At 44.2% G+C, this 26,406-nt stretch overlaps 1 protein-coding gene and 1 long non-coding RNA gene across 4 annotated transcripts in view; one reads left to right on the top strand and one right to left on the bottom strand.

Annotated features, from left to right (window-relative positions):
* Positions 1-26,406, top strand: part of LOC148130344 (uncharacterized) — a 469,114-nt gene that overhangs the window by 265,741 nt on the left and 176,967 nt on the right. The window lies entirely within an intron of this gene.
* Positions 1-26,406, bottom strand: part of FCHSD2 (FCH and double SH3 domains 2) — a 179,300-nt gene that overhangs the window by 44,236 nt on the left and 108,658 nt on the right. For all 3 annotated transcript variants that reach the window (XM_087965948.1, XM_087965949.1, XM_087965950.1), the window contains 4 exons: positions 26,299-26,353; positions 24,351-24,479; positions 12,241-12,363; positions 7,964-8,059 (listed from right to left, as the gene is read on the bottom strand). In XM_087965948.1, the coding sequence (XP_087822074.1) occupies positions 7,964-8,059; positions 12,241-12,363; positions 24,351-24,479; positions 26,299-26,353 (403 nt within the window). The remainder of the gene's footprint in view (positions 1-7,963; positions 8,060-12,240; positions 12,364-24,350; positions 24,480-26,298; positions 26,354-26,406) is intronic.

Here is a 26,406-nt window from a genome sequence, read left to right as displayed (position 1 = left end):
ACAGTTATTAAGTGAACCGCTGCCGTTGTTAAGTGAAGCACATGGATGTTAAGCAAACCCATCTTCTCCCAAGGATTTTCTCGGCACAGGCCGGCTGGGAAGGTGGCAAAAGAGGTTCACATGACCCTGGGACGCTGCAACCGTGATAAATACATGCTAGTTGCCAGGCGCCTGAACAGATCATGTGACCACGGGGAATGCTGTGATGGTCGTAAGGGTGAGGATCGGCCCTAAAAACCACTGTTTTCAGTGCTGTGGTAATTTTGAAAGTCACTAAACAAATGGCCGTAAGCAAGGACTGCTTGGATGAGTTCCCTGCGTCTCATTTTGTGTTAATAATGTTAATAATTGTTTTGTCAACTGGACGTTGAGCAAGGAAATGGCGTCCTTTCGATGTCTGAAAGAGAATTCTGACTGCCAAAGTGGATCCCAAATCCTGATAGGTTCGTGTTGATTTCAGGACCTCTTAAGATTTCCTTTCTTTGCATTTCCTAGGCCTCGTTTTGGCAACCATGGCAACCGCATGAGGTGCGAACTTCAACTCCCAGAATTCCCTAGCCAGCATTCGCTAGATGGGGCATTCTGGGAGTTGAAGTCCACACCTCTTAAAGTTGCCAAGGTTGAAAAATAGCCAATGATCGGGCTAAATCTCAGCGTTTCACAGGCAAAGAGGATTTTTTGACAGGTTCTTTACAGAGTTGGAAGGGACCTTGTAGGTCATCTGGTCCAGTTTTTGCAGGTCCTTTATCTGTTTAGAAGGACAGACCAATGAGAAACTTCGCGTTCTAGTTCGTGGGCTGGATCCATCATGCGTTTAGCACAGCCCTTTTCCAATATTTGGGGGGAGAGGCTCTTTTGACTCTGTATTTTATTTCTGCCTTTCTTAAATGTCCTCCCCTCCCCTCCTTCCTCCTCCTCCCTGCAAACCCCACTCCCTTCTACCACTGATGATGTTCCCTAGATGGGTCATGAGACGTCTGCAAGAAAACCACCAAACTCAGAGAGCATCAAGGACCCCACAGTCCTCCTCTTCCTCTCTGCAAACCCCCACTCCCTTCTAGACTGATGATGTTACCTAGCTGGGTCATGAAACGTCTGCAAGAAAACCACCAAGCTCAGAGAGCACCAAGGACCCCACAGTCCTCCTCTTCCTCCTCTTCCTCTCTGCAAACCCCCACTCCCTTCTAGACTGATGATGTTACCTAGCTGGGTCATGAAACGTCTGCAAGAAAACCACCAAGCTCAGAGAGCACCAAGGACCCCAACAGTCTTCCTCCCTTCTCTATCAGCACCACTCCTCCTCCTCCTCCTCTACCCCGCCTCCCCAACGAAAACTCCTTGCATCTTTTGGGTCCACGTGAAATGCTGAGATGTGGCGAGAATCATTTATCTAGGAAAACAACCAGCCTGGAAGGGCAGCAAAACAGCCTGCTGTAAGAAATTATAAATTTGGATATTTTCCCCGCCCCCAATGAACACCACGGAGATTTGGGGAAGCGGAAGGAGAGCATTGTGATGCATTTGTGAAGGGGCCGCCCACTTGGGGGCAAGGAAGCCAGTCGCATCACAACTTGGGGCGCATCATGCACGACAAAGAGGACCACGGCACGGGGATAACGTTGAGATGACGCCATATACCTCCACTAAGGTCACTCTCAGGGCACTGACAAGAGAGGGCTCAATATCCACCAGCTGAACGGCACTAAAACTCTGAATGTCAAAAGTGGCACAAGGACAACACAAACACACACAGAGACACAAACACACACACACACAAAAACACACACACACACACACAACACGGTTAGAACTGCAAGGCAAGCACAGGTCAATACGGTTAGTCAAAGAACAATGCAACCCGCGGTCTTTTTCATGGATCTCCAGCCTTGGGGTCAACCAAAGGATCTTCCAACTTGACAGCTTTAAGGCTTGTGGACTTCCAACTCCCAGAATTCCTGAGCTAACGTGACTGGAGGAGGAATTCTGGGAGTTGAAGTCCACAAGTCTTAAAGCTGTCAAGTTTGAAGACCCCGATCTACAGTATCTATCCCATCTCTATCCATCTCTTTCTATCTCTGTCTAATCTGTCTAATCTATCTATCTATCTATCTATCTATCTATCTATCTATCTATCTATCTATCTATCTATCTATCTAATCTCTATATCTATCTATCTGTCTGTCTGTCTGTCTGTCTGTCTGTCTGTCTGTCTGTCTCAAGGGTCTTCAAACTTGGCAAGTTTAAGACTTGTGGACTTCCAACTCCCAGAATTCCTGAGCTAACGTGACTGGAGGAGGAATTATGGGAGTTGAAGTCCACAAGTCTTAAAGCTGTCAAGTCTGAAGAGCCCTGGCGTAAAGCGTTTGCAGGAGAGGTCAGATAAACCAGGGGTCTCCAACCTTTGTGGGCTGGCCTGCCGGCATGGAGGAAGGGAGAGAGGGAAACCATCCCCGTGAGCTGTGGGCTGGCACACACACAGAGAGATTTACTTGCACAAATGTTGTGGCCAGACTCGGACAGTGAGGAGGTTGGGGAGGAACATGGACCAGCCCTGGAGTCTGGGGAAGGCTCAGACGAGGGCTCTGTGTCGGAGGCAGAGATGGGGCCAGAGCCCTCCGACAGTTATCAGCTGCCTTCAGCGTTGGAGATCAGTGGGGCAGAAGAACAGCTGGAGCCTGTTCCCAGTGTGCGCATGCACAGAGCTGCCAGAGGAAGGGAACAGCTAAAGAACAAGGGTCGATTCGGGAGTAAAGCCACAGGTGGATGGGGAATGGCCCCTCCCAGAGGGGATAAAGAGGAGCGAAAGGGGAGTGAAGTTTGCAGGAGACAATTAGTTCAATTCATTAGAGTGACAGTCTGTTCCTGACTCCTTGCCAAGTAATTGCTGCTACAGCATGGCGTTTGGAAGATATTGGCCTGGCAACTCTCCAAGCCTGATAAATGTCTGTAGTTGTGAAATCTCTTGAAAGACTGTTGGCCAGGACTTTGCTGGAGAGGAATTCCCCTTAAGCTAAATAAGAGGGATTTTATTCAGGACAAGGAGTTGGCTTTGTGATCTTGGGAAGCCCCAGTCAGACGACACAAGCGGTGAGCTGGTGCGCCCGGACATGCGGGCACAAGCCTTCCTCAAGTTGAACTGGGCGCCAGTGCCTGGGTGCCAGTCTGCCACTCATGGGGCCTGGTTCTGAACAGGCCAGGATCTGGGCGTGAGCCATGAGGTGGGGCGTGGTTTGGGGACCCCTGAGATAAACCACAGGGCCTTCTCTTCCGGAAGGGAAGTATAATACAGGTAGACCTCGACTTACAGACATCGTTGGGCTCAAAAAATTTCCATTGCTAAGCGAGACGGTGGTTAAGGGACTCTTGCTCCACTTTATGACTTTCCTTGCACCGTCCTTAAGTGAATGGCTGCAGTCGTTAAGTTAGTGAACGCGGTTGTTTAAGTAAAAGCTGGCTTCCGCCTTGATTCTGTTCGTCCGAAGGTCGCAAAAGGGGATCGGGTGACCTCTGGGATGCTGCAACCGTCATAAGTATGAACTGGTTGCTAAAGATCCAAATTTTGATCACACAACCCTGGGGAATGCCGCAGCAGTCGTAAGGGTAAGAAACGGCCATAAGTCCCTTTTCTCAGTGCTGTTGTAACTTTGTTCACTAAACGAACCATTTTAAGTAGAGGATCACAGATAGTCTTCGACTTATGTCCATAATTGAGCCCAACGTTTCTGTTGCTAAGTGAGATGCTTGTTAAGTGAGATTTGCTTCATCTTACAACCTTTCTTGCCGCAGTTGTTAAACAAATCACCACAGTTGTTCAGCTAGCAACACAGTCATTAAGTGAATCTGGCTCCCCATTTGAAAGGAGGTCACAAAAGGGGTGTCAACTCATAAAATATTTCTCTGGTCTTTTTAGAGTTGACAACAGAAAGGGAGAGGGGAGCAGTGCAGCTGCTTGGAAATTGAAAGTGCATTCCATACATAGTTTTTCAAAGATAGTAACTAGGTGACTGAGGTTTCTGCCACACAAAATTCTAACTGGAGAGCATGATTGAGGATTTGTGGCTAGGGAGGTGTCCCATTGGAGAATATGAATTATGATACACCCAGGGGGTGGGAAGAAAAGCAGGGTCAAGGGTGACCATGAATGATGTGTCTCAGAGTCGGCTCCACCCAGGCAGTGCCGGACATGTTAATTCCCAATAAATCCTTTGGAAGTTTTGGAAGTTTGGCTCGAGACTCAGGATTTAAAGGGGGGGATAACTGCCGGAATCCTGATTCTTATGTTGGTTGGCTTGCAAATTAAGTGTGGGAGGAAGATTTGGAGTCTGGCAGGAGTAGGTGAACGTACCAACTAAGTAAGGCCTTTGCAGGCAGATTTCTTAACGAGAATTTAAAAGCCCCAAGCAGTTCAGTCGTGGCTTTGAATGGGCTCGACTTACGACCGCAATTGAGCGCAGAGTTTCTGTTCTTAAGTGAGACATTTGTCAAGTGAGTTTTGCCCCATTTTAGGCAAGGGAGGGGGGGAAAGGGGTTTGGAAGGGCAGTTTGGCAGCTTGGAAACCAAAAGTGCATTCCATGAATAGTTTTTCAAAGATAGTAAGTAGGTGACTGAAGTTTCTGCCGCGCACAATTCTAACTGGAGAGCATGATTAAGGACTCTGGGCTATGGATGTGTCCCATTGGAGAATATGTATTACGATACACCCAGAGGGGTGGGGGGAAAACCAGGGTCAAGGGTGACAATGAATAATGTGCCTCAGAGTCGGCTACTCCCAGGCAATGCCGACATGTTAACCCCCAATAAATCCTTTGGAAGTTTCAGAAGTTTGGCTCGAGATTCATGATTTAATTGGGGGGTAAGTGCCGGAATCCCGACAGCGGGATTATGCAACCCTGGGACCTTGTAACTGTCATAAATATGAACCAGTGGCCAAGTGTCCAAATTGTGATCAGCTAACCATGGGGATGCAACCATCAAACAAACAACGGTCATAAATCCCCTTTTTTTCCAGGGCCGTTGTAACTTTGAACAGCCACTAAATGAAATGTTGTAAGTCAAGGACTACCTGTATCTGAATTTTAAGGGCCCATCTTTGGAGTTTGTACGGAGGCCGCCCGTGGTTTTATCTGACTTCTCTTAAACACAGCACCGAATCAAGGCCCACCCGCTCACCCATTTTCTCTTTGGCCCAAGGATAGTTTTGCAAAAGCTTGAAAACTGATTTTATTTTATTTATTTATTGAATTTATTTGCCACCCATCTCGTAACAACACGACTCTGGGCGGCTTCCAGCATTATTCTTGCTTTTAAATCAGTGCTCCCTTGTCTCTTAGAAATAAAAAAATAAATGAGAAAAATAAAACAAAACCCAGGAAAAAAAAATCATTATTATTTTTTAGCCATCTAGGGACACCGATCGAACTTGGAGATGCATGAGCTAGCAAATATTTCAAGGCGTAAATCTTTTAAATATAAATTGGAGTTAATTCTTTGAAACAAAGCAGATAATCACTTTTTTACGGCTAATTACTTTTTAGCCCATCTTTGCTCGTAAATTGTGCTCAACATAAACAATTCCTGAAGGTCTAGAATGTGGAACAAAGTGACAGGCTGGAAATTCACACACATACACACGTACGAAATTGTCCCCTGAATAATCAGATTAATTCGACGGGCTAAGGAGATCATCATCCTTGGTTTTAGTTTTTTAAAAATGTTAATTCTTTTTGTGGGTATCTTTTTAAGCTGCCTAGAATCATTTGATCGGTGAGAGGGGTAGCATAAAAATTTAACAAGTAAATAAAGAGAACGGCTGCTTTGATAGGAAAGAATATTATCGGCTATTAAGCTGAATTAAGCAAAATCGGTTTCCTTTCTGTCCCCATAGGGCGCCACAAGAAGGCTAACCAGCTAAAATATGAACCAGAGAAAAAGAACTAAAAGGATCCCCGTATCAGATCAACAGGCCCACTTAAAGAGGGAGATGTTAATTTTGATTTCTGCAAACAGGCGGAGGGGTTAAAGGGAAAGTATACCATGTTTCCCCGAAAATAAGACCGGGTCTTATATTAATTTTTGCTCCAAAAGACACATTAGGGCTTATTTTCCTGTTAGGTCTTCTTTTGGGGGAAATACGGCATTAAATGCATCCGTTTGGCTGACAATCTTAACTGGGGCTTATTTTTTAGGGTAGGGCTTATATTACCAGCGTCGTGAACAATCATGCTAGGGTTTATTTTCCAGTTAGGTCTTATTTTCGGGGAAACACGGTAGTAACACACCCTATTTCTTTGGGGAGTGTTTCTCAACTTTGACAACTTTAAGAGGGGTAGGACTTCAACTCCCAGAATTCCTCAGCCATCATGGAGAACTACTGTGTTTCCCTGAAAATAAGACCCGGTCTTATATATATATATATTTGCCGCCAAAAAAGGCACCAGGTCTTATTTTCAGGGGAAGTCTTCCACTGACTCACCTTCCGGTGGCAGCACTGAGAGCCCTGCCCAGCAGGACCCCGCTGCTGGCCCGCTTCTTCTGCAGCCGCTTGCGCGGATCGCCCCAGGCCTCCGTTTCTCTGTCAGAGGCCTTCAGGAAAGGCCTCTGCAGCTGAGAAACGAGCTCTGGATTAACGTGCGCAAGGCCTGGCTGCAACTGTCCGGAGGTAAGTACAGTAGGGAAGCTCAACCCCATCCCTACCCTATCTTGATGTTTATCTGTGCACTCCGCCCCAAACCATGCACCCCGGAGTGGGAGGGGTCTTAAGTAGGGCTTATTTTGAGGGGGTAGGGCTTATATTGGATCCATGTGTAAAAAAAATCAAGCCAGGGCTTATTTTCACGATGGGTGTTATTTTCAGGGAAACACGGTACGGCCATTTTATCACTTGTGGACTTCAACTCCCAGAATTCCTGAGCCAGCAAGGGGAAAGGTGGCCCTTTCATCACTTTGGACTTCAACTCCCAGAATTCCTGAGCCAGCAAGGGAAGGTGGCCTTGTACCCTTTATACTTGTGGACTTCAACTCCCAGAATTCCTGAGCCAGCATGGGGAAAGGTGGCCCTTCATCACTTGTGGACTTCAACTCCCAGAATCCCTGAGCCAGGAAGGGGAAAGGTGGCCCTTTCATCACTTGTGGACTTCAACTCCCAGAATTCCTGAGCCAGCATGGGGAAAGGTGGCCCTTTATCACTTGTGGACTTCAACTCCCAGAATTCCTGAGCCAGCAAGGGGAAAGGTGGCCCTTTATCACTTGTGGACTTCAACTCCCAGAATTCCTGAGCCAGCAAGGGGAAAGGTGGCCCTTTCATCACTTGTGGACTTCAACTCCCAGAATTCCTGAGCCAGCAAGGGGAAAGGTGGCCCTTTATCACTTGTGGACTTCAACTCCCAGAATTCCTGAGCCAGCATGGGGAAAGGTGGCCCTTTCATCACTTGTGGACTTCAACTCCCAGAATCCCTGAGCCAGGAAGGGGAAAGGTGGCCCTTTCATCACTTGTGGACTTCAACTCCCAGAATTCCTGAGCCAGCATGGGAAAAGGTGGCCCTTTATCACTTGTGGACTTCAACTCCCAGAATTCCTGAGCCAGCAAGGGGAAAGGTGGCCCTTTCATCACTTGTGGACTTCAACTCCCAGAATTCCTGAGCCACCCGCCCACCGCTGCCTTAGGAGCACAGCCCTTCGTGCATAGCATCTTTCCCAACCGGGGTGACAAAATTTCAAATTTCTGGACCTGAGTTGCCATCCCCAGTGCTGGCCAGGCTGGCTGCTGATTTAGAGGAGCTGAAAAGCACCAGGTGACTTTCTGGTTTGTAAATGCTTCCCGGGAATTTATGCAAAAGTCTGCCTCCATCCATTGGGGTTTTTGGGTGTTGTTCTCCTTGCAGAATGGGAGGAGTCCCCGAAAAGCACGTGCACACACCCACGCGCACAAGGAAGCCACGGCGGGGCCGCTCAAAGCACACTTACAGTGTCGCTGTCGCACGGCTGAAACTGGAAGGACTGGGGCTTGTGGAAGACGGGGTTTTCCTGCAAGAAGAGCTGAAAATTGTAATCTCGCACTACCTGAAAAGAGAAGAGAAAGCACCTGGGTTTACGGCTGTGTCAGAAATCGTAAAGGATCGATGCAGGGAGTCCTCGACTTACAACGGTTCGTTGAGTGACCGTTCGATGTTACGACGGCACTGAAAAATGCAACGTACGACCGTTTTTCCACCCTTACGACTGTCGCAGCATTCCCGCCAACATGCATTCAAAGTTCAGACTCTCAGCAGCTGAATCGTATTTACGAGGGTGGCAAGGTCCCGGGGTCAGTGGGGAAGCCAGATTCATTTAACGACCAGGTCACTAGCTTAACAACTGCCATAATTCCCTTAACAACCGCGGCAGGAGAGGTCGTAAAACGGGGCAAAATTCACTTTTGTCTCGCTGAGGAGTAGAAATGTGGGGCTCCACTGTGGTCGTAAGTCGGGGGACTTCCTGTGCACATGCGACCGCCATTGGGACTGCAACTCCTGTAGTTTAAGCAGAGTGTTTGTTATGGGAGACATTTCCCATTTCATGGCCGTTTTTTTGCAGACGTCCGTTAAGATAATCACGCGGTCATTAAAGCGAATCTGCCTTCCCCAGTGACTTTACAAGTCACAAATGGATGCTGCGACCGTCATAAATGCAGGCCGAGTGCTTGGATTTTAACCGTGGGAATGCTGCAATGGTCGTCAGCGCGAGGATCGGTTGTCCGCCACCATTTTTTCCAGCACCGCTGCGAATTCGAATGGTTACTAAATGGAATGTTCATAAACCGAGGACTTAACCTGCTGTGCTAAAATGATTAAAGCAACCCATTTTTACAACTGCACTGCATATAACAGAAGTTCCCAAACTTGGCCACTTTAAGACTTGTGGACATTCAACTCCCAGAATTCTCCCCAGCCAGCATCGCTTGCTCTCTTGTAATCCCTTCCTCTGCAATCTCTCTCCACTTTAGGAGGTTAAGAGAAAAAAGAAACAGACACGGCTGGCTGGGGAATTCTGGGAGTTGAAGTCCACAAGTCTTAAAGTGGCCAAGTTTGAAGACCTTTGGAATAAACAAATGAATGAAAAAACAAATGCATAAATGAATGATTCTCTGGATTTTTTAATTTCTCCAGTACGCAGAGAAACACAGCATTAGGGGGTTTCCACAAAGGTGGGCAAAAATGCCATGATAGTGTTTGCAACTGCACATTTTTAAAAGACGCTGGATTCAGTTGTGTGGTTATGGCAGAGGTCTCCAAAATTGGCCACTTTAAGACTTGTGGACTTCAACTCCCAGAATTCTCCCCAGACAGCATCGCTTGCTCTCTTGTAATCCCTTCCTCTGCAATCTCTCTCCACTCTAGGAGGTTAAGAGAAAAAAAGAAACAGACATGGCTGGCTGGGGAATTCTGGGGGTCCACAAGTCTTAAAGTGGCCAAGTTTGGGGAACCCTGGCATATAACAATGGACAGATCCGTTGTCCTTAAATAAAAAGACGATCCAGAAAACATTCCTATTTATTTATTTATTTTTATTATACAAAATTCCCATCCAGACAAACTGCTCAATTGCAGGAAATAATTCTGATGCCTTCTTTAAAATAGGTTTGCACGGGTTTTTTTTTTTTAATGCCGGTATCGTGTTTTTAGTCTCTCTCAAAACAGACTAATAAACGCTGCTATGGAACTCATATTTATAACTATAATGAAAAGAACATTCAGCCTCAGGTTAAAATGAAATATAACAGGAAAATAAAAGAGCTTGTCGCACACAAATTAAGGCAGGTTTTTTTTTTTTTATCACCGTGCAGTTCTCCAAACATCTGAAAAGAGGCAGAAACATTGGATTAACCCTCCAAACTTGTCAATCTCAATAGTAAATCATTTTTTAAGGTGAAGAAAAGAGGATTGTTTAACATTTGGGGAATCCAGTAGCAGTAATAAATCTACTTGCTCTCCTTCCAAAGAGCTTCTTTTTCCAAATTAATTTGGATTTCCAAAATCGGGTCTAATCCGATGCTATCCTTTTTGTTTAATAATGAAATGACTTGAAAGTAGTTTACAGATAACGCTCCAAGTGCAACAACGTCCAATTCAAAACACAGAAGCAATAGAACAAGTCATAATATTTATGGGATAATAACATTAAAATGATCTTTATAGCTTAGATATATAGTCTATTTGGTTTCCATTTATGCACACAAATGACTGTTATCAATTTTGGTCCGTCACTCTGTTAAACAGGAATACAGTTAGTCCTTGACTTACGGTCGCAATTGAAACCAAAATTTCTGTTTGCAAAATGAGACAGTTGTTAACTGAGCTCTGTCCCATTTTACGACCTTTCCTCCCACGGTTGTTCAGCGAATCACTGCAGTTAAGTTAGTCATATGGTTGTTAAGTGAATTTGGCTTCCCTGTTGACTTTAGAATAGAATAGAACAGAGGACTCCAAACTTGGCCACTTTAAGACTTGTGGACTTCAACTCCCAGAATTCTCCCCAGCCAGCATCACTTGCTCTCTTGTAATCCCTTCCTCTGCAATCTCTCTCCACTTTAGGAGGGTAAGAGAACAAAGAAACAGACACGGCTGGCTGGGGAATTCTGGGAGTTGAAGTCCACAAGGCTTAAAGTGGCCAAGTTTGGAGACCTCTGGAATAGAATAACAGAGTTGGAAGGGACCTTGGAGGTCTTCTAGTCCAACCCCTTGCTTAGGCAGAAAACCCTACATCACTTCACTGTTTTGGAAGATGGGACTTTGTATATTTCTTTTTGAACGGGTTTCATCACTTGGAAACCTGACAACAAGCGGTTATCCAATCTCTTCTTAAAAACTTCCAGGGTTTTTAAAAACTTTTGTCAGAAGGTCGCAAAAGTGGATTACGTGACCCTGGGACACTGTGACCGTAGTTAAATATGAACCCAGTCGCCAAGCGATTGAATTTTGATCGTGGGGGATGCTGCAACGGTCGTAAAGTGTGAAAAACGGTTGAAAGTCGCTTTTTTTTCAATGCCGTTGTAACTTTGAATGGTCACTAAATGAACTGTTGTTATGTCAAGGACTAGCTGTATAGCAAGTAGGTGATATCAATATCCTCCAGAAGAGCTCTCCAAACTTGGCCACTTTTAAGACTTGTGGACATTCAACTCCCAGAATTCTCCCCAGCCAGCATAGTTTACTCTCTTGTAATCCCTTCCTCTGCAATCTCTCTGCACTTTAGGAGGTTAAGAGGAAAAAGAAACGGCTGGCTGGGGAATTCTGGGAGTTGAAGTCCACAAGTCTTCAAGTGGCCAAGTTTGGAGACCTCTGGGCTACAGGAACATTTGGGAGATTTATAAATTATTATCCCCAACATGGAGTAAATTCACATTTTACCTGGTGGGTCCCAATTAGTGACATGCTAGCTACGTTCTGGAGCAGAAAAGGAAGCAACAAGAAAAAGATTTGTGAAGAGCAGTTTTCCAGGGTCACAAAAAACAAACACCAAAGAAAATGGGGTTATCTGTCGCCGCTATGGGTGGTCCTCAACTTACGACCGCAACCGAGTCCCAAATTTCCCCCGCTAAGCAAGGCCAAGTGAATTCCGCCCCATTTAATGACTTTTTTGGGGGGGGGCGTAGTTGTTGAGAAAAATTATTGCAGTTGTTAAGTGAACCAGGCAGTCGTTAAGTGAACCAGGCAGTCGTTAAGTGAATCAGGCAGTCGTTAAGCGAATCTGGCTGCCCCCCCAACTGACTTAGCTTGCCTGAAGGTCCCAAATGGTGATTCGTAGGCCCTCCCAGGATGTTGCAACCGTCATAAAGTACACGCTGGTTGCGCCAAAGGCCTGACTTTTTTTGATCCCGTGACCGTACGGAATGTTCCGACGGTCGTAAGCACGAGGACTGGTTGTGAATCGCCTTTTTTCAGTGCCTTTGTAACTTCAAAGGGTCGCTGAACCCTGATCATGTGACTGGGGGGGGGGGGGCAAAGGGGGCTGCTGCATGAGTCACTAGTCCCGTTTATCAGCACCGTCATAACTTTGAATAGTTCCTCAATGAACGGCCGTACGTTGAGGACTCCCCAAATAGTTTGCTTCCTGACCTCACCACATGCAGGTGTTTATGGCCAACACTGAACTGGTGGCATTTGCCTGCTTCCCTGAACTTCACACCTGCTTTTCCCCCCATTTCTGAACAGCCTTTAAGATCAGAAAAATAATAATAAGATTTTTGGATTTGCAAAACTTACCCGGCTTGCAGTTTCCAAAAGAAATTGGAATGTGCTTTGTACAGATTGGCATATTTCTAATTCAGTCCTGCTGAATACCATTAAATAATCCTTAAGGTGGTCATATACATTGCCATCAAGAGCCTGCACGGGGGGAAAAAAGGGAATAAAAAGGGGAAATTTATTTGTAAACAAGGAAAGCTAATGTATTATATAATATAAAGCTATTATATTAATTGATTGATTAGACTCTATAGGCCATATCAACATACAGGTTCAAACATATATGACCAAACAAACCATTTCAAAGGACAGTATGGTAAAATAGAATAGTGATAGGATAAAATACAATAATTGAATACATAAATATGTAAAACAGGATAAAATGACATAAAATTCTATTTCTGTATCACCCCTGCAATCTACCCCAATTAAGTCCACACATTCCAATCTCAGTTGGGCCATTTGAGTCAGAAATTGTGCTTCATTGAATGTCGTTTTCAGATTCTGACCACATATGAGGTATATGTGGTTTTAATAGGGGCCTCTCACTGGGCCCTATGTTTAATAGGGGGATCAAGGTACTTATCTCTCGCTCCCTGATATAAGCAGCAATTGGATCTATCTATCTATATATAAAAGCGAAAGACCCCTCATGCATCATCACAAAATCTCCAGAACCGTAAAGCCTACAAACTTGAAATTTGGCACGTATGTTCCTCTTGGCTTCTAGGAGCTCACTAAGAAAGGATTTTTCCAAATGACCACCAGAGCATTAGTATTTCCTTTATTATTATTATTATTATTATTATTATTATTATTATTATTATTATTATTATTAACACGCTCTGATGCTAAGGAGTTCTACTCTCCCTCCCCACCTGGAAAGAAATCTCTTCCAAATGCAAAACACAAGCAGAGGAGTTTCAGTTTCAGTTTCAGAGCACCAAGCAGCTTTAGTACAGAACAGTTGAGCTAAGCCACGCCCAGGCTCCTTACTGTCTCCTTCTTGCTCACCCAACAAATACCATTTCAGTTTCTAAACTGCCCTCAACTCTCTCTCACACACTGACAAGAAGCTAGCCAGGTGAATACCGATGGATGCTGGTAAGCAGAGGCAGAATTTCATTCCCCCTTTTTTTTCCCTCCCCAAAAACTAAGCTCGACCACCACATAGTTTCGTAGCGAAGCACATGGATATCGAGCTAGTAATATATATGAGTCAGATCTTTTACCTCTTCACCTCCACAGATCCATGTATGGGATAGAATGGAATCTCCCAAATCTAACCATTGTACCCAGGTGTTGGAATCTTGCTCGAGGGAACAAAGTAAGCCCATCAAGGTAAGTCAACCGACAGTGAGTATGATTACAGGTGGTCCTCGACTTACGACCACAGTTGAGCCCGAAAAGGCCTCTTGCTGAGTCAGTGGTTCAGTGAAGTTTGCCCCGTTTTACAACCCTGCCGCCGTTGTTAAGTGAATCACTGCAGTTCTTAAGTTAGTCACAGGGTTATTAAGCGAATCTTGCTTGTCAGAAAGTCCAGGGGTGGGATGCATAGGTTTTTACTACAGGTTCTGTGGGTGTGGCTAGGTGGGCGTGGCCATGTGACTGGGTGGGCGTGGCTTCTACTTTTTTGGCAGCATACCCCCCCCCCCCGGGCGCTCCATTTTTTGGGAGGGGATTCCGGCACAGCTGATCGTCAGAACAGCTGATCGTCTTAACAGCTGATCATCGGAACAGCTGATCGTCGGGAGGAGAGAAAAAAAGAAATACCATTTCGGTTGAACCGGTAGCTCAGTAGTAGGATTCAAAGTTTTATCACCAGTTCGGTGGGCGTGGCTTGGTGGGCGTGCTCTGCGCGTGTGCACACACTTTGCCCATGCACGGCAAACACACATTTTGCACAGGCACAGAGGCATTCCAACTTATCTCCTGCAAGCCTGCACTCTCCCGGTCGCTTTAGCAACTGCCGCGCAAAGCAGCTGCACTTTAAAAGCAGAAGATAAAGGTACGTATGGGAGCCTGGGTGAGCGGGTGGGCCCAACAGCAGAGCGGCTGTTGTGGTTAGCCGGCAGCAGGTGCGGACGGCTGAGGAGAGCGAGGACTCAGATGAGGGGCCAGGACCCATTAGGGAGTGGAGTGCTGCCTTCAGAGATTGTGGGGGCTGGCAGCAGCGATGAGGAGGTTCCCGAGGAGCCTGTGCCAAGTGCGCGTGCGCGGAGGGTTGCTCGTAGGAAAGAGCAGTTGCAGCAGCACGGGCAACTCGGGAGTAAGGCTGCAAGGTTATGGCCCCTCCTTCAAGAAGATAAAAGCCATCTGTGAATCGGACGTTCTTTGAAGGAAGCAAAGACGTTTTGAAACTCAGCCTCGTGGACATTACAGTAGCTTAAGTTGGTATTTGAAGACTCTTGTGTTGTGAAATATTTCTTATCTGTGATTCTTGGCAGCTCGCACAGTTTTGGCGAGGTTTGTGCTTATCAAAGTTAATTAGTTTGCAACAGACTTTTAACCAGGGATTCGTAAGACTCATTAAAAGGTTTCTGTTCCCTTTGGTTATTGTTTGTCTTACTGGAAAAAGGGTTTGGATCAGAACAGCGGCAGAAACAACCGGTTTGTTCTCTACTGCTCATCGCCGGTACTGGTTCGGCCGAGTGGTAGCATTTTTTTTTACTACAAGTTCGCTCAAACCGGGCCAAACCAGTAGAATCCCACCACTGGAGAAAGTCGCAAAAGGGGATCATGTGACCCCCCAGCATGCTGCGACCGTCATAAACATGAGTCACTTGCTGAGCGTCTGAATTTGGATCCCGTGAGCACGGGAGGGCTGCAACGGTTGTTAAGTGTGAAAAATGGCCGTAAGTCACATTTTTTTCCAGTGCTGTTATAACTTCGACCGGTCCCTAAACGAACGGTTATATGTTGAGGACAACCCTGTATTTCATGGAGTCCGTGCAAAATCCGAGGAGTGAGATCAAATTAAAGAGAGTATCGAACTGGAAGTCCATCTTCATTAAGCCAACAACAGGAACTCAAAAGAGTTTAAATTCTGTTTAAATATAGTTAATAGAAGGTTGGAGCCACGTTTAATTCGGTGTTTCCAGCCTCCGTTTCCTGGACTGCCACTTTTGTCAAGTACTGCAATGACAATGATTGAAAGGCTCTTAAAGACAAGGTGGCCAAGGTGAAAAATGAGAGGCCTGCCGTGAGGGTATTTTGAGCAACGGGGGGAAAAACCAAAACGGAACTCAAACCAGTTCTCCAACTTTGCTTGCTTGAAATCAAAGTTTGCTTGAAATCAAAGTGGGTAGGTTTGGAACCAAGTGCTCATCAAAGCACCTCTGGGTCGTGTCAGTAGGGAAACCCTTAAGCTGACATCTAGCACACATCGAGCAGGCAGCCGGATCAGGTTTTACAATTGCAAGCGAGATAAAGAGAGAGAGAGAGAGGAAGCCTCTTTTAATAGCAAACCAGCATGTGAATTTAACAGAATAACAGAGTTGGAAGGGACCTTGGAGGTCTTCTAGTCCAATCCCCTGCTCAGGCAGGAGACCCTATGGCTGTCTATTCTCTTCCTATAAACCTCCAGTGATGGAGCATCCACAACTTCTGGTGGCAAGTAGTTCCACTGGTTAATTGTCCTCACTGTCAGGAAATTTCTCCTTAATCCCAGGTTGCTTCTCTCCTTGGTTTAGTTTCCATCCGTTGCTTCTTGTCCTGCCTTCAGGGGCTTTGGAGAATAATTTGACCCTCCTTCCTTCCTTCCTTCCTTCCTTCCTTCCTTCCTTCCTTCCTTCCTTCCTTCCATCTTTCCTTGCTTCCTCCCTTCCATCTTTCCTTCCATCTTTCCTTCCATCTTTCCTTCCTTCCATCTTTCCTTCCTTCCATCCTTCCTTCCTTCCATCTTTCCTTCCTTGCTTCCATCTTTCCTTCCTTCCATCCTTCCTTCCTTCCTTCTTCCTTCCTTCCTTCCTTCCTTCCTTCCTTCCTTCCTTGCTTCCATCTTTCCTTCCTTCCTTCCTTCCTTCCTTCCTTCCTTCCTTCCTTCCTTCCTTCCTTCCTTCCTTCCTTCCATCTTTCCTTCCTTCCTTCCTTTTTCCAAGCAATAGCAGACTTACATCCTACTTCATTGTGCTTATCCAGCCCTCTCTAAGCAGTTGACAGAATCAGCCTCTTGTCCCCCCAACAATCTGGGTCCTCATTTCACAGACCTCGGAAGGACAAAAGTCTGAGTCAAGCTGGAGCCCCACAAATTCATCGCCTTACTTAAAAATTATCCAACTGCCCCCTTTTTCGTTTTGACACTGCACCTGTTTCTGGACCGCTCCTCATCACAGCGAAGAGGAGCGAAGAGACATCAGCTACCAAAACCACTTCCTAAATCTGAAACAAAACTTATCACTCGTGGTGGTTCAGGTTCCTTGAAGCCACACGGACAGGAAATGAAGAAACGGCTTGAAGAGGAGTCAGTGACTCCACCGTGTTTATCAAAAAGAAAAAAGAAAGAAAAAAGGCAGGTCACAACTGCAGCCAAAACCCTATTGCTTTCTTCCTATTTTAACAGCAATTTGAAGCCTGTGTTTTATAAGGAAGTATTTGTTTTTCACGTTGCTTTCATACTTTCTCCGTTTACCTCACAAAGTCACCTTAACACCTTAGTCCAAATTCATCTATTATTTGTTTTGGATGTTTACCTCCTGCCTGCATTATTATTATTTTTTTTACAAATAACTCAAGGCAGTGAACATTGAGAGATTGGACAGCCATTGGTCTGAAGCGGTGCAGGGTTTCCTGCTGAAGGAGGGGGTTGGACTAGAAGACCTCCAAGGTCCCTTCCAACTCTGTTATTCAGGAAGGAAGGAAGGAAGGAAGGAAGGAAGGAAGGAAGGAAGGAATACAGGAGGAAGGAAGGAGGGAGGGAGAGAGAGAAGGAAGGAAGGAATACAGGGAGGGAAGGAAGGAAGGAGGAGGGAAAGAGAAAGGAAGGAAGGAATACAGGGAGGAAAGGAAGGAAGGAGGGAGGGAGAGAGGAAGGAAGGAAGGAATACAGGGAGGGAGGGAGGAAGGAAGGAAGGAAGGCAGAATAAGAGGTTTTTAAGAAAAGACTGGACAGCCATCTATCTGGAATGGTATGGGGTCTCCAGCTTGAGCAGGGGTTGGACTAGAAGACCTCCAAGATCCCTTCCAACTCTGTTATTCTATATTCTATTCTTTCCTTTCCTTTCCTATTCTATTCTATATTGTATTCCATTCCATTCCATTCCATTCCATTCCAATATTCTATTCTATTCTATTCTATTCTATTCTTGCTTCTCCAGCCCATGATAAGTGGACATTGGGGGCCAAGTTGGAGGTATTAAAGGAACTTTACCTATTTTTGTGACTTTGTGGCTTTTGTGCCACGCCCCTTTGGGTCATCACACACTGAATGGAATGGTTGCAAGTCAAGGACCACTGATACAAAGCTGCAGAACTATCAGAGATACCGTCTCATGGATAAATCCCGAGACTTCCAAATTATTATTATTATTATTTTTTAATGGATGTTTTCTCTTAGTTTTTTTTGTTTTAGCGCAATAAAGCCCTACAAACACTTAAAAGCTGAGGAGGGGAAGAGGAGATGATAATAAACCAAATTCAGATTGAAAGGAAACCGGGAGGCTAATTCTCCTAGAAACCTTCACCAGGGGAAGGTGGAATAACCTTCTCTTTACGGCCGGTCACAAGAGGGAGGAGAGAAGGGGCGGCTCTCTCCTAAGATCAATCGGAAGAGATTGCAACCGTGTGTGTGTGTGTGTGTGTGTGTGTGTGTGTGTGTGTGTGTGGAAACGGGCCTGCTTTTGAACCTAAACGAAAGGCCGGGGACTTCAGAGGCTCCAAATGATTTATTCATGGAAGACTAAAGCTTAAACGCTAAGCGGAGGCTGACTTAGCAGCCGGCTGGGGACCAGGGTTAAGAATGCCCTGCGGGGATCTCTTACGGTGGTGCCGGGGAAAATGAAAGAGAGATCTTCGACAAAAATCTAACACTCAGCCAGAGATGGGAGACGAGACAAGCATGTAATAGAGACCACGAAGAAGCATCCAGATTTTTTTAAAAAATCCGGAAAGTCTGAAATGGGATGTGGGGTTTCCCGCCTCTCCTCAAACCCTGTTTTCTATTCTATTCTATTCTATTCTATTCTATTCTATTCTCTATTCTATTCTATTTCTATTCTATTTCTATTCTATTCCTTTTATATTCTCTTCTCTTCTCTCCTATTCTATTCTATTTTATTATTCTACTCTATTCTATTCTGCATTCTATTCTATTTCTATTTTCTATTCCTGATTCTATTTTATTCTATTCTTATTCTATTCAATTCTTATTCTATTCTATTCCATTCCATTCTACAGTATATTCCTCTCCTTCTATTCTATTCTATTCTATTCTATTCTATTCTATTCTATTCTATTCTATTCTATTCTATTCTATTCTATTCCATATTCTATTCTCTCCTATTCTCTCCTGTTCTATTCTATTCTATTCTATTCTATTCTATTCTATTCTATTCTATTCTATTCCATTCCATTCCATTCCATGCTCTCCTGCTCTATTCTCTCCTATTCTCTCCTATTCTCTCCTATTCTCTCCTGTTCTCTCCTCTCTTCTCTTCTCTCCTATTCCATTCTATTCTATTTTCTATATTCCATTCCACTCTATATTCTACGCTATATTCTGCTCTATATTCTATACTAGCTCGATACCCTTGCTTTGCTACGAAACTATGTGGTGGGGCTTAGTTTTTGGGGAGGAAAATAAGGAAAAAGAAATTGTGCCTCTGCCTACCAGCATCCATCGCTATTCATCTGGCTAGTGTCCTATCAGTGTGTGAGAGAGTTGAGGGCCGTTTGGAAAGTGAAACAGTATTTGCTGTGTGAGCAAGGAGACAGCAAGGAGCCTGGGCGTGGCTTAGCTCAGCTGTTCTGTACTAAAGCTGTTTGGTGCTGTGAAACTGAAACAGAAACTCCTCTCCTCTGCTTGTGTTTTGCATTGGGAACAGATTTCTTCTCAGGTGGGGAGGGGGAGTAGAACTCCTTAGCATCAGCGCGTGTTAATAATAATAATAATAATAATAATAATAATAATAATAATAATAATAATAATAATAATATAGGAAATACTAATGCTCTGATGGTCATTTCAAGAAATCCTTTCTTAGTGAGCCCCTAGAAGTCGAGAAGAACCTACGGGCCAAATTTCAAGTTTGTAGGCTTTACGGTTCTGGAGATTTTGTGATGATGCCTGAGGGGTATTTCGCTTTTATAGAGAGAGATTCCATTCCATTCTATATTCTATTCTATTCGGAGAATCTAAATCAGGGGGCCTGGTTTTACAACCACAGATGAGCCCAAAGGTTCCGTTGCTAAGTGAGACAGTTGAGTTTTGCCCCATTTTACGACCTTGTTTGCCACAGCTGTTAAGTTATTCGTTGTAGTTGTTAAGTGAGTCACACAGTTGTTAAGTGAACTTGGCTTTCCCATTGACTTTGCTAGTCAGAAGGTTGCAAAAAAGGGAATCAATACACTGCAACCGTCATAAATATGAGTCACTTGCTGCCAAGCATCTGAAAAACGGCCACAAGCCACTTTTTTTTCATTGCTGTTGAAAACTACGAACGGTCACTAAAGGAACTGTTGTAAATGGAGGACTAGCTGTTCTAAAAAACAAAGAAAAACCCATTGTCCATTCTCATTTTCCAATCCTCAGAAACACATCAGAAGCACATCCTGGGTATGAAAATGACTAGCGTTCCCAGATTTATGGATTTTTATTTTTTCCATCTCTGCCACAGAAACAAAAATCGAAATTAAAAATCTCGGGTCAAGGCGGGTGGTATTTTTCTGCTGTAATTATTATTAATTTATTTTTATTTTTATTTTGTTTTTGGGAGGGGAAAAGAAGGAGGAAGGAGAGTGAGCGCCTGTAAATTATTGAAGAGGCCTGCAAGGCTATCTAGGAAAAGTGACATTAAATTGATTTTTTGGATCGTTCTTGCTCGATGGCATGAATAATTTAGGCCACGGTCGGTTGGAAAAGGCTGCCTGGCAAGGGGCTTTTAAAAGCCCCTGCCTCGGCCTCCTCCTCCCTTTCACCTTCAAAAAAGGGTGCCCAGACGAACAGAGGAAGGAAGATGGAGCCGTAATTTGAGCTCCATACATAAATGGTTATCCAATTTCTGCAAGAGATTTAACTCTCAGGAGCTTCCAAAAAGAACAGCAAAAACGGTTTGAGTTGTTTCCCAAGAGAAGAACATTTTAACAGGGTGGGACCTTGGGGGGTCTTCTAGTCTGTTCTGACCCAAACCTGGTTCCAAGGAAACAAACACCAAACAAGAGATAAAAGCAAAACCTTTTAATGCCTCTCTGTTGAGTTGCGTTCATTCACGGTTAAAAGGCTACGAAAGCTAATGGTCTCTGATAAGAACTGAGCCTTGCCAAGCTTGTGCAAGGCTGCCAAGAACACTAGATAACGTTGCCAAGAACTATAAGGGGCGTGCAAAAGTGCACCATCGTGCCTACTAAATAAATCAAATCAAATAAATAAACAAAATAAGGAAGGAAAGAAGGAAGGATGGAGGAAGGAAGGAGAACAGGGAAGGGGAAGGAAGGAAGGAAGGAAGGAGAGAAAAGAATGGAAGGAGGAGAGAAAGGAAGGGAGAGAATAACCATTCCTAAGAGGTCTGTAACCCCCACTCCTTTAACCTCAAACTAGCCACTATTGACCTCACCCCATTCCTAAGAGGTCTGTAAGGGGGGTGCATAAGTGCACCATCATGCCTCCTGTCCCTGTTCTATTGTCCCCATTTATTCGTACCTATTTCCTGTATTCTTACTCATGTTTATTCTTATACCTATTATCTTGTAAGCGATTGACAAATCCAATAAATGAAATAAAAAATAAAATAAGGTAGGAAAGAAGGAAGGAAGGAAGGAAGGAAGGAAGGAAGGAAGGAAGGAAGGAAGGAAGGAAGGAGAGAAAAGAATGGAGGGAGGAGAGAAAGGAAGGGAGAGAATACCCATTCCTAAGAGGTCTGTAAGGGGGGTGCATAAGGGCACCATCGTGCCTCCCGTCCCTGTCCTCTTGTCCCCAATTATTCCTATTTCCTGTATTCTTACTCGTGTTTATACTTATACCTATTACCTTGTAAGCGACTGACAAATCAAATAAATAAAAATAAATATTCCAAACACAAAGAGTCTCCAAACACAAACTAAGAGAAGCCCAAATGTCCACCAGACTTGAGTGCCAAAACTTCTTTGCTTCCTGCAAAGAACTACGGTTTCTCAGCTGGCTTTTATCTCTTAAGGGAGGGGACATTACCTTGGCAGCCTTACTCCCGAGTCGCTGCTGCTCTTTCCTTCGAGCAGCCCTGCGTGTGCATGCGCCCTGGGCATAGGCTCCTCGGGGGCCTCTTCCTCATTGCTGCCAGCCTCCACCATCTGCGAAGGCAGCACTCCACTCCCTGAGGGTCCTGGCCCCATCCCTGCATCCCACGCAGGCCCCTCATCCGAGTCCTCACTCTCTGAGACCTCAGCCGTCCACACCTCCTGCTGGCGCATCATAACATAGTCCAACCCTACGCTCAAGCAGAAGACCCTATATCAGGGGTGTCCAACCTTGGCAACTTTAAGACTTGTGGACTTCAACTCCCAGAATTCCTCAGCCAACTTAAAGTTGCCAAGGTTGGACACCCCTGCCCTATATCATTCCACTGAAAGGGGTGTCCAATTTATTCTTAAAAGCCTCCAGTGACGGAGCACCCACAATTTCTGTTAATTGTCCATTGTCTGGATCAGACAAGCCAACTTATCCAGAATGGTGTAGTAAATAGAGGTGACGTGATAGCAGTCTTCTAATATTTGAGGGGCTGCCCCAAAGAAGAGGCAGTCAAGCTACGCACCAAAGCACCTGAAAACCGGACAAGAAATATTGGATGGAAACCAATCAAGGAGAGGAGAAGCAACAACCTGGAACTAAGAAGGAATTTCCTGATAGGGAGAACAATCGATTCAGAGTTTGTGGGGGCTCCGTCACTGGAGGTTTTTTACGAAGAGATTGGATAACTGTTTGTCTGAAGTGGTATATTTTTTTTCCTGCCTGAGCAGGGGTGTGTGTGTGTGTGTTGGACTAGAAGACCTCCAAGGTCCCTCCCCAATTTGTTATTCTGTTATTTGACTCCCTGGTTATTTTTTTTAGACAGCTGAATTTATTCTTCAGTAGATTTTGCAGGGGGGACAAGCGGCGATAGTTTTTTTTTTCCAGACGGGCTGAGAATTTGCCCCATTCACAAAATCCCTCACGACACTTCTGCCAAGCCGTGGGTGCCAGGCGAGAGAGGCTGCTCTGAAGTCAGACGAAACCTAGGTGTTAAATCGGGCAGATCAGGAGGAGAGAGAGAGAGAGAGAGCATCTTAGAGAAAGTTCTGCTATTTTACGGGGCCTTTTTTGCTTTTTTAAAGGACCTTAGGAATTTCCAACCGGAAGCTCATCCTCCTTGATGGGGTGGTTTGTTCAGTAAGAAATAAGGATTTTGTTTGAAAAAAAAACAACGGCAACACATTGATCCGTTATTTGTCACTGTTGGTTTGTGATACTCCACAAATAAAATATACATTTTAAAAAAATTAGAATAAAACCGTTTGCCAAGTGCCAGTGGAGTCTGCTAATTTACCTATCCATCCATATTGTCAGTCTATCTATTCATTATCTATATCTGTCTGTCTGTCACTGTCTCTCTCTTTCTCTCTCTCTGTCTACCTATACATCTATCTGCCTGTCTCTCTTTCTATCTATCTGTCTGTCTCTCTTTCTATCTGTCTGTCTCTCTTTCTATCTATCTGTCTGTCTCTCTTTCTATATCTGTCTGTGTCTCTCTTTCTATCTATCTGTCTGTCTCTCTTTCTATCTGTCTGTCTCTCTTTCTATCTATCTGTCTGTGTCTCTCTATCTATCTCTCAATCTATCTCTCAATCTTCTTTCTTTCTTTCTTTCTTTCTTTCTTTCTTTCTTTCTTTCTTTCTTTCTTTCTTTCTTTCTTTCTTTCTTTCTTTCTCCATCTGTCCGTCTACCTATACTTCTATCAGTCTTTCTGTCTGTCTGTCTGTCTGTCTGTCTGTCTGTCTGTCTCTTTCTCTCTATCTATCAATCCATCTATCCCTCCATCCATCCCTCTTACCTACCTACCTACCAGTGGTGGGATTCAAATTTTTTTACTACTGGTTCTGTGGGCGTGGCTTGGTGGGCTTGGCGGGCGTGGCAGGGGGAGGATATACTGTAAAATCCCCCTTCCCTCCCCATCCCACCAACCTGCTTTCCAGCTCCGTTCTCCTGTGCAGGGCAACCAAAGAAAACCCAGCCAATCAGCTGGGACTCAATGGGAGGCGGAGAATAGATGGGGGCGGGGCCAGTCAGAGGTGGGATTTGCTGGTTCTCCGAACTACTCAAAATTTCCACTACCAGTTCTCCAGAACTGGTCCGAACCGGCTGAATACCACCTCTGCTTACCGCCATTAGTTTAGTGGCCGTTCAAAGTTATAACAGCACTGAAAAAAGTGACTTATGACCGTTTTTCACACTTACGACCATTGCCACCTTCCGTGGTCACACAATCAAAATTCAGATGCTTCGCAAGGGACTCATATTTATGACGGTCCCAGGGTCACATGATCTACTTTGTGACCTTCTGACAAGGACTCAAAGAGGGAAAGCCAGAGTCACTTCACTACTACGTGACTAACTCAACTCCTTGCGGCGATTCCCTTAACAATCGTGGCAGGAAAGGTCGTAAAGTGGGACAAAAGCTCACTTAGCAACCGCCTCACCTAGCAACAAAAATCTGAGGCTAAATTGTGGTCGTAAGTCAAGGACTACCTGTAATCATTTTTGAAAAACAGTTACCTTTATTCTATTTCGAACATTGAACTTTAGATCCAGAACGCTCTCTTCAAAAGATTATCGAGATCTTGCAGTGATTATAACTTACATAATTATGGTTAAAATTACAGGCCACCATTAAAGAGAATTGAACAACACAGGGGGGATGGGGGAGCAAGTTCAATTAAACCTGCCTTTAATCATTAATCATTACCTTGATAATGTTTACCAAGTCTGTTTGATAGTAGCGGTCTTGGTGTGCGTTGGCAGCTGCTAACGTGAGAAGATACTCATTCCTCGCATGAGTAGCTTTAGCGTTACACTCCGACCGGCGTGCTTTTAACTGGAGAAGTAAAACAGAATTAGGTAAGCAATTGTAGCAATAGAGACACTGAGAATTGCAAAGCAATATGATAATTGCAAAGCAATAAGAAGTGGATAGCTCGCAAATGACTTCATCTTTATTACAGAGGAATGATGGAGTCTGTCATCTGCACCTCTATCACTGTCTGGTTTGGTTCTGCAACCCAACAAGACAGACACAGACTCCAGAGAGGAATTAGGACTGCAGAAAAAACAATGGCTACCAACCTGCCTTCCATGGAGGATCTGTATATACTGCAAGAGTCAAAAAGAGGCCTGTGGAAATATCTATAGACCCCTCACATCCCGGACATAAACTGTTTCAACTCCCACCCTCAAAACGAGGCTGTAGAGCCCCACACACCAGAACAACTAGATACAAGGGGAGTTTCTCCCCCCAACGCCATCACTCTGCTAAACAAATAATTTCCTCAACACTGTCCAACTATTTACAAAGTCTGCACTACTATTACTGTTAATCCTCCCATCCTTCCTTTCACCCATCTCTTCCCACTTATGACTGTAACCTTGTTGCTTGCATCCTTACGATTTTTATTGTCTGTTTCCTAGTGTGATTTGATTGCTTATTGTGAACTATGACTATCATTACACCTTATGATTCTTGATGTATGTATTTTATTTTTTCTTTATGTACACTGAGAGCTTATGCACCAAAGACAAATTCCTTGTGTGTCCAATCACACTTGGCCAATAAAGAATTCAATTCTCTTCTCTTGCATTCCATATTTTCTTTTCTAGTCTATTCTTTTTCTATATTCTGTTCTATTCGATTCCTTTTCTATATTCTATTCTATTCTTCTATTCTATTCTATTGCATATTTTCTATTCTATTCTGTTCCTTTTCTCTGTTCTATTCTATTCTATTCTATTCTATTCTATTCTATTCTATTCTATTCTATTCTATTCTATTCTATATTCTATTCTATATTCTATTTTTCATTCCATTATTCTATTCTATTCTATTCTATTCTATTCTATTCAATTCAATATTCTATTCTTCATTCCATTATTCTATTCTATTCTATTCTATTCTATTCTATTCTATTCTATTCTTCATTCCATTATTCTATTCTATTCTATTCTATTCTATTCTATTCTATTCTATTCTATTCTATTCTATTCTATTCTATTCTATTTTCTATATTCTATTCTTCATTCCATTATTCTATTCTATTCTTCATTCCATTATTCTATTCTATTCTATTCTATACACGCAGCAGTTTAGAATTACAACAAGCAAAAACAACACCTTTTGTACAGGTAATCCTCCACTTACGACCACGACGGAGCCCAAAATTTATGTTGTTGAGTGAGGCACTTGTTAAGTGAGCTATGCTTCATTTTGCAACCTTTCTTGCCACAGCTGTTAAGCGAATTGCCGCAGTTGATAAGTTAGTAACACGGTCATTAAGTGAATCTGTCTTCCCCATTGATTATGCTCGGCCGAAGGTCGCAAAAGGGGATCCCGTGCCTTTGGGACACTGCAACGGTCATAAGTAGGAACCAGTCGCCGAGCGCCTGAATTTTGACCCCGTGCTCATGTGGGGAGGCTGCAATTAATGGTCGTTAAGGGTGAAAAACGGCCATAAGGCACATTTTTTCCAGTGCCGTTGTAACTTTGAACGGCCGCTAAGTGAACTGTTGTAAGTTGAGGACTACCTGTGATACAGAAAGCGGTTCTGAAGTTTCAACAACAACAGCGCCCTTCGCGTTGTGTCTCCACTGCCAGACATTACACAGCTCTGAAATTGGAATGTGCAACTTATTCTGACACTTACTTTTACACTTGCTTTCTGTAAGCTTATCCTCGATTGGAAAAGGCTAAGTTTTGACCTGCAAGCAAACAAGCCAAGAAAAAATAAAAGTTATTTCTGGTGACCAGGCCA

This window comes from Notechis scutatus, chromosome 5, assembly GCF_049901735.1.
Source record: "Notechis scutatus isolate UNSWTSFEM ecotype Mainland chromosome 5, rNotScu1.2, whole genome shotgun sequence".
Classification (NCBI taxonomy): Eukaryota; Metazoa; Chordata; class Lepidosauria; order Squamata; family Elapidae; genus Notechis; species Notechis scutatus.
The sequence above is the reverse complement of the archived record's forward strand: the minus strand, read 5'-3'. Positions and strand labels throughout refer to the sequence as shown.